The 8,717-nt window shown below is 33.2% G+C and overlaps 1 protein-coding gene across 1 annotated transcript; it reads left to right on the top strand.

Moving 5' to 3' along the window:
• Positions 1 to 3,947: 3,947 nt before the first annotated feature.
• On the top strand, positions 3,948 to 8,012 carry LOC119835965. The gene is made up of 4 exons (XM_038361098.1): positions 3,948 to 4,445; positions 6,518 to 6,619; positions 7,320 to 7,472; positions 7,956 to 8,012. The coding sequence occupies exons 1-4, from the start codon at positions 3,948 to 3,950 to the stop codon at positions 8,010 to 8,012; spliced, it is 810 nt and encodes a 269-aa protein (XP_038217026.1).
• Positions 8,013 to 8,717: the final 705 nt, after the last annotated feature.

Below are 8,717 nucleotides of genomic sequence, written 5' to 3'. Positions count from 1 at the left end.
TTTCAATTACGAAATACCTATTCCCAGACATAATTCGTTGAATGCGAGCGAGTGAAAATGTTTTAATCATCTAAACTGTCAGTCCCGCTGCTAATTCCGATGGAATGTATCTGGTTAATGATTTGAGTGCACCTCCCGATACCCCACTCTGCGGCAGCCAGGGCTGACACCTTGGGTTTCAGCGAATGCGTACTTCTTTTTTTTTAGGTTATAGAAGGCAACTGAGCTGGTGGTGATCGTAAGCGATCACTCCCGCCCAGGAACGTAGGGTAGATAGTGCTGCCTGCTTATATGGGGTAATATAAAGAATGGATTGACGACGGAAAAGTAGGACTGGACTGGGCAGGGTGAGAAAAGGAAAAAGCTTTCAATCATTGGTAAATATACATTTATGCTTGGTGAGTTTTAGTTTTATTGTATGTATGCATTTCTTCACCGTATTACGTAGCATTGATGATTGGGAAGCCGTTTCTACAGACAATAACCTAATCCATACTAATATATATTATCCGGGAAGGGAATTCATACGTTCCTTGTATGGATTTCGATCAATTATTTAATAGAGATAGATGACAAAGGCAACATAAATCTTATTGAAAGAATATCTAAAGGTAAGACTAACTCAGATTAATTTATTTTATTTTGCTGGTTTAATATTCAATTAATACATTCTGAACTTATGACAGAATGATAAAGTATAACGATAACCCTAGGTTTCTACGCTAAAATTTCTAAAGCTGACCAGCTTTACGACCCGCACTACTAAATTTATTTTCGCTCATCACTTGTCAACCGCGAATAGACAAGCGTCCAATCAACTACTTTTTCACGTTGGCAGTCCTACACAAAAATAGTATTCCATATTAATGAAAGTTGACAACCCTGGCAGAGGGGGGGCCCCTCGGAGACCCGGCGGCGGAATCAGTCATTGTTATACCAGATGTTTTAGAGACAGTAATTTGCTAGATTGTCCTTTTTCTGAGATTTAAACTTTCGATTAAAGAAATGTTTTTAATTAGCCGAGTGGTGCTTGGCGGATCATGTTTCGCATTGGAGATATTGTTCGCTTTGCGGGATCCTAAGCGCAATCGGTGGATACAGAACTCTTTGGGAACTTCTTTAGAGAAATATCTCAATTCCTTTAAGACAAAATTGCATAGGTGGCGGATATAACAAAAAATGCATTTAGCGTGGAGCTGTGCGTGCGATATTTGTTGCCTATTTGAGGCAAATGTGTGTTTAATTTTCATCTTTTTATACACATAAAGAATAAAAACAACGATTTTTATTACTATTATTTCTGTCTTGTTCATGTTTTAGTCTATCTATTTCTTAAGATAAGCGGATTAACGGAGTAGACCTTGATATAGCCCCGTTTAAATCTGTTGACCTTGTCTGCGTTATGTACCTATGAGAATAATTTGATAATATTTTTTTTATTTTATAAACAAAGAAACACGAAGCGTCCTATACCATAATGCTGTATCAACAGCACCCACACACACCCGCACACACACACACACATACACATATCTCCATTTGATGTTCATTGATTATGATTCTGTGATGAATAAACAATTTGTACAATTCAAACTCCGTTGACTCCAGCCTCGTAACTTTTATGTATATAAAGCCACATTGAAAGTGTACAAGAAAGTCCACAAATGACAATTCATTCGGCGGAAGCGGTTTAGGAATTTCGGTACAAACAGAATTGGGATTAGCACAGGGGATAATAACGTTTTAACTTGAAATCTCAGAGTTCCCCAGAGAGGGAGGGGGCGAAACATAAAGCTCATATTTTGTCATATATTCCCCGTTTTAACATCAACAATATGCTTGAAGCTTTGATACCGGGAATCCGGTATGTGAAGTGTAAGCAGTTATTCTAAGTGATATTGTTAGTTTGTAAATTTTATCAGTGACAGTTGTGAAAGTGGTTTGTGGGGCACGTGATACAAACAACAGTGATGCGTTTAACAGCTTCGATACGAACCATAAGTTATCCTGATGTATTGAAGTTTATAATATCTATAACAGTTTCAAATAAATGTTGATTGTAGCAAATATTATATACAATTTTCAATGGTTTTTAAGCGTGTAAATACTTTGATAGTTGGGTGAAGTTATTCGAGAAAAATTTATAATACTGTACATTTTTCTTATTGTCTACCATGTGCATGCATAAATTATCTGCGAAGGTTGAGTTTCGTTATAAATAAATAAATTCTTTATTTCGGAGTAACAAGGACCCAATATCAGATTTTTATAACAATTTTACAAAAAGAAATTCACAAAAACATAATTACAAAAGTTAAGATTAAAATAAAATAAAAAGTAAATTTAAATTTAAATAATACATGTCCATCCAAAGCACAATAATTTGAAAATTAAAAATAAGAGAAATCACAAAAAAGACAAAATTTATCATTGTCTCGCCAACACATGAATAAAACATATATTTATATTTTTAAACTAGCTGACCCGGCAAACGCTGTTTTGCCTTACTCTTATCATTTAGAGGTGTAAAAAATAGATGTTGGCCGATTCTCAGACATACTCAACATGCACACAAAATTTCATAAGAATCGGTCAAGCCGTTTCGGAGGAGTTTGGCAACGAAAACTGTGACACGAGAATTTTATATATTAGATGTAATGTAAAATTAACTTTACCGCTTATGTATTCATCACGATCGCTAGAAACGTAAACGTAAACGAAGGTATTCAAAGCGTCAGGATAATAAAATAAATAGAAGTGTTAATTTTGTTCAGTATAGACTTGACTATGTGTATTGTACATTATATCGTTTCAATTATATTGTCGAATAGATAGGATTTCCGTTTCACTAAATAACATTAACGCTAAGTTCTGAGGATCATTAAGGAGAACTCTAAATTCGAACCTTTTCTTGATTATAATAAAATATAAATACTTTTAGTTTTTGTACTAGAACCTTCCTTATGTGCCTGTTATCGTTTAGAACAGCTAACAAAGCACAGTTTGATGCTAACAGTTGCTGCAAGCTACATTGTGTAACTTCACAGACGTACTTTTACACAGCTATGGTGCCTTGAATGTATGCTGCTGTATGAATAATTGTATAATTTTATGAGCATTTAACGATCCCTTGTAACTGTAATATATTCTTATGTTTTTATTGCATACGCTTTGCGTCATGCCTTGCTTATTCTTGTGTGATATTCACAAAGTTTGATTAATATTTTATCAGAACATGCTAGCGCAATTTTAGATTTCTATGACCCGACTATGCCAGGGTAAACTGAGGTTAATAACTACAACACCAAATAAAAAAAGAATAACGTATAACAAAAATAAAGATGAAGTGTGTTCTCTAATTCTATAAGATGGTTAAAATAAAACCCTTAATTTCATAACCTATGAGCAAAAATAACAAACGCCAAATATAAAAGTTAATTACGAAGGCTTTAATATTCACAAACAATTTTTTTCGATAAAACGTACAGAGCGGGCATTCTGCTGACATGTGACATATTCCCAGAACGGGTGAATCCTTATTATATGTTATTACACGAAATTATAACATTTTAAATAATTTTTATGTTACAAATAATTATAAGGTGCATGCGTACAACCGCGGACGAAACTTATTTCAGGATATGAAATTATAGAAAAGCACACAAAAGAACTAAATCTGAAAAACTGAAGGGAAAAAAATAGGGATTGAAATAGAATAATCTTATTATAAAATTCTTAAGAATTGTTATTGTTTTGTATTTGCGTAACATTCTATTGCTTTCGTCTTATAATGTTCTTAAAACTTATTGGTCTCAATAATTAAAATAATCAAATCGATTGTTTCACTCGACAGTACCTGTAGTATATTATATATGTAGATAGAACATTATATTTTATATAAAAGTAGTTGGTACAAAAATGATAATTAATATGATAGTTTATTCAACATGGAAACTACAGTCAGAGCTTACAACCGAGTGCTCCGCATGGCCGGCATTTCCATATTTTGCAAGAAAAATTGGAAATCAAAGAAATGGCTAACATTCCAGATCCTAACTTTAGTGTCTATGTTTATGGCCATCGCCTTCTCTACCGCTTTCACTTTGTCCTGCTTGCCAGATTTACATCTCAGCATCGAATCCGCAGTCGTCGCTTCAACGTTTTACATAACTTTTCTCACCTTGTACCTGTATCTAGGAAACAAACGCAAATTCGAAGTCTTCTTAACCGAAATGGTTTTCATCGACCCCGCTTTAGAGAACCCGTTTATCAAATACGTTCTAGATTCTCGTTCAATGGGGGATAAAATGAAGGAATTTAAGTCTTTTATAATTAGTTCTCAAGAGAGATTGTTGCGGCTGTCGAGGTTTTTTTTACAGATGTACGTGTTCTGTGTGGCGTTCGTTGTTACATTGTATATGTTTGCTCCCATGTACACCTCGAACGTGAGAGAGGCTGGCTCCACGAGAATATTGCGTGAGTATCGTGTGTGCTATGGATAATATTGAGTTATTTACACGGAGCATTATTCATTAAATTTTTTTACAAACCTGAATTCTAAAATATTTATTATTGTTTAAATTGTTTAAAAGGATTGTTTCGTATTATACCCGTATCTAGACTATGTTTTTATTATAAATACTAATATATAAAAATGGAATTCGTATTTAAAACGTTAAATATAATGTAAGATACTTAATGTTGAATTTATGATTAAAATAATGACCATTTTCCCCAGCCCTTGACATGATATTCCCGTGGAGTACAAATAACATTATAGTTTATATACTAACATTCATGTTTCAAGTGCATGCTGGATATTTGTGTAGTATTGGTAAGCTATTTCCACTTTTTAGACAAATAGATTATATTTTTATACTTTATAGGTTTATGAATGAAATATTAAAAATAATTTATTTTATTACAATCGTTTGATTCAGTTTTCATATTATCATTGTAATTAGTAGTAATGTGGCGCTAGTTATAATTTTTACACAACATTTTATTATATTTATCCCAATTGATAATTAATCATTCTGAGAATAATATAACGTGTATTTTCAGGCTTTGCTTGTTTCATAACATTACTGTTATTATTCGTTTTACAAATTCGACGGCAATTAAATTTATTATCATTTATTCTGTATAATTTAAACGAGATGATACTGGAAACAACTGGAAGGAACGGCAAGATCTGCGAGCCAGCTTGCGAGTTGGCTCTGTTGCTTTGTGTTGATCATTATCTGAAAACAAAAAGGTACTCGTTCATAGTAGGTATGATAAATATTTTATTTTATTATATTAGAGAAAATAACTAAAACATACCTACGTCACAAAACAAAAATAAAATTGAACTAAATACTATGATTCTAGTTGATTACTTAAACTGTTTTTTAATGTTATTTTGCTTACGATTGCACACTTTCAATAAATAAGAACTGTAATAGAATAGGAACAATTAAATATGAAAAGAGAAAATAATATAAAAACAAAGTTTATAAGGACTCCCGACTGTACAATAATTCACTGCGCTGTATTTATCAAGTTGTAATTACAATGTCTTTAAGCATTGTTTATTGCAATGAAACAATATATAAATGAAGATTGGGTGGAATTATGAAAGCTAGCGAACAGCTTCTATCAAAGAAGTGTAGTAGATAGCGCTGAGGGATCTGTATCTCTTTCTATCTATTTTTATTCATTAAATTTATCGTAGTTACAATTAATAGGTAAGAAGAAGATACGTCTGAAATTTGAATGTAACCTACACTTTTAGACTCGACTTATAGATGTGATTTTAAGTTCCTAGATTTGAGTTTATCCTATAATCCTGATCAAGATCGCCAGGATTCAATAATTTGTTTATATTCTGCACAAAAGCAAATAAAACAAATTGTTGAGTGTAGTACATATTGTAGTTTTGAAATCGTAATTACTTATTACATAATAATTATTATATCAAAAGAATCTCATATAGCAAAAATTTCCTTACACTTAGAATATTGCTATGTGATCTTCTATTGAGACAGCGACGGGTTGTGAGCTATTTTTTCGGTCATTGAGCGTAACACATATATTGGATAACAGAATTAGGTGAGAAAACATATATACCACGTTTTCGCTACAGATTCGCCCGTCGACTGAATGATGTTTACAAACCTTATTTTCTTGGTTTGGTCCTATCATCAATCAGCCTAGAAGGAGTCTGCTTTGTTAAGATAGCATTGCTAGTAAGTAGTCATTTTTTTAAAATAGCATGTGTAAATAAATATTAAACAGTATGCCAAGTCTAGAAACGGAACCATCACTAAGAGTAGCAATTTAACTGCAAGTGAAACGATTCAATAATTGTTGAAACGTTTATCTGTCTAATTTTAAATTAAATAATATTCTTATACCTTTTGTGGTTTAAAGTTTATGCATGGAACTAAAATCTCAAGTTCGGTTACTTTATTTCGACCCATTAGTTTACAATTAGTGTCCAAGCGAGACTTTTACGTAAATACACTTGTTTCAGCAAGAACTAACGTTGGATTTGTTGAAGTACGGCGTACATCTGACTCTCCTCATGGTGGGAATATGCATCTTCAGTTATCAGGGACAGATGATAGACGATGCGGTGAGACCCATACAATACATAAATAACGTCTAATAAATCATATGATATAGCAGATACTGAAATTTTATAAAATTAAATTACCTTAAATTATAGCTTATTAGCCTTATAGCTTAATTCATTTTTCTCAATCTAAAGTTAGCAAACTACGTGGGAGATACATTAATATTATATAAAACGCAAAGGAAAATTACTGAAATGGTACACAGATAGCTTCTATGACGTAGATATACGCTAAGAAAGGATTCTGATAAATTCTTCCCCCAAGGGGATAAAGTAGAGGATGAAAATTGGTATCATGAACATTAATTTTCTATGATAGCGAAGCAGCACGCAACAGCTAGTATAATATAGGTTAGAGTAGGGGACAGTAGGGGAAAGTAGGGGGGATGTAAGTAAGAGTGAGGGACGCTTTTAGCATATTACATTGTATAAAGTAAGATCTAAACATTATAAAGGTAATGTTACAAAGAGGAATAACTTGTGAATTTGTTAGTTTGTGATGTATATTTTCTCTGGATCTACTGAACCGATTTATGAAATTCTCTTAGCAAGAGAAAGCCACCCTATCTGTGAATGTCATCGCCTACATTTCGGGTAAACCCAAGTGGAGCCGGTGTGAGGGGCTAGTGTAACTAAAGTTATAGCTAAACTTTGACATACGTTGACAAGTCTCTATCTTTATCTATCTTTCATCAACCAGTGTGCGGAGTTAGAAGCAGCTGTGATGGAGAAGTGGTATATTTTCAACCAACAGCACCAGAAGAATTTATTGATATTCCACGTGGCGCTCAGTCAGCGGATGCCGCTGTATATTTACGGCTCTGTTACTCTCACTTTTGAAACATTCACTTGGGTAAGAAAATGCAAAAGAATATGTTATACGTAGAATAATAACGTCGAAACAGTTTGGTATAATATAATAATTTATTTATTCAGAGTAACTTATAATAACACTAATATTATACATGTGAAAGTTTGTGTGCTTGGATGTTTGTCCGTCCAACACGCTGAAAATATTGAACGGATTTTGATAAAATTTAGTAAACAGACAGGGTATGAGCTGACTTGGGTGATAGAATACTTTTTATCCCGATTAAATGCTCCCTTGGGATATAACAGAAATCTTGATATCGGGGCGGAGCCGAAACGTGCGTCTAGTTATTAAATAATAACACAATAAATAAAATGGATGATAATACTGCGCTAACAAAATTAAGCGGTTGTAATATCGTTCTATTATTCTTTATACATATTCATATAATATATACTACGCAATGTGTCAGTGACTAATAATAACCTAATAAGTACACTAATAAAAGATTCCTTTCTATTTCAGTTCGTCAAAACTGGGATGTCATTTTTTACATTAATGATGTCTGTATTGGAAAAGTAATAATAAAGACTCTTTGAGGGAGCTTCTAGCTTATACTTTTATGATTTATCGCGACGACTTATGCTATATGAATTCACAGATATGTATAATGTACTGTATGGGATTTATTTATATCATAATACTTTTTTATCGTTATGTTCAATTATACCCTGATGCACAAAGCAGTCCAGAGACGGTTATTATTTCTACTAATTTTATACATTTGAAAGTTACTTTGTCCGTCTGTCCATCTGTTTCTCCACACCTTGACCACCAAACTGATTGACATGAAATCACCCTTAACCGCCCGGTTGCCCGGGGGCAGAAAGCTAGTCCTTCCTTTTACCAGTCCTTTCCTTTATTCCTCTCGTCAATCCTTTATTCAGTCCTGTCAAATTTAAAGTCGGTGATCCATTTGTAGAAGCATAAGGTCTGTAAAGGACCTTACGCCTTTCCAAATTTACTGGCAGTGATAACGCTTATCATCAGGCACCCACCAGATTCACTGCCATAACGTGTAAGCAGTACGTTACGGATCGGGAGATTACAATCTTGAAAGATGGATTATAATCCAACCGTGCTTACAATATATAAAATAAATAAATGTGTATAACTTATATAAATTCATCCCTCATTAGTCGAGTAAAAAATCAAACAACCAGTTTTACTTGTGACCGCAATAGGACTGTTAACATTAAGGCATCACTCGGAGCTCGCGAACGAAGA

Source organism: Zerene cesonia, chromosome 22 (genome assembly GCF_012273895.1).
Source record: "Zerene cesonia ecotype Mississippi chromosome 22, Zerene_cesonia_1.1, whole genome shotgun sequence".
Taxonomy (NCBI): Eukaryota; Metazoa; Arthropoda; class Insecta; order Lepidoptera; family Pieridae; genus Zerene; species Zerene cesonia.
Note: the sequence above shows the minus strand (reverse complement) of the source record. Positions and strands in the feature narration are given on the sequence as shown.

Coding starts and splice junctions, on each gene's coding strand:
- LOC119835965 (XM_038361098.1), top strand. CDS start 3,948: ATGGAAACTACAGTCAGAGCTTACAACCGAGTGCTCCGCATGGCCGGC. Junction 6,620..7,319: donor GACAGATGATAGACGATGCG/GTGAGACCCATA, acceptor TTCATCAACCAG/TGTGCGGAGTTAGAAGCAGC. Junction 7,473..7,955: donor CTTTTGAAACATTCACTTGG/GTAAGAAAATGC, acceptor TTTCTATTTCAG/TTCGTCAAAACTGGGATGTC.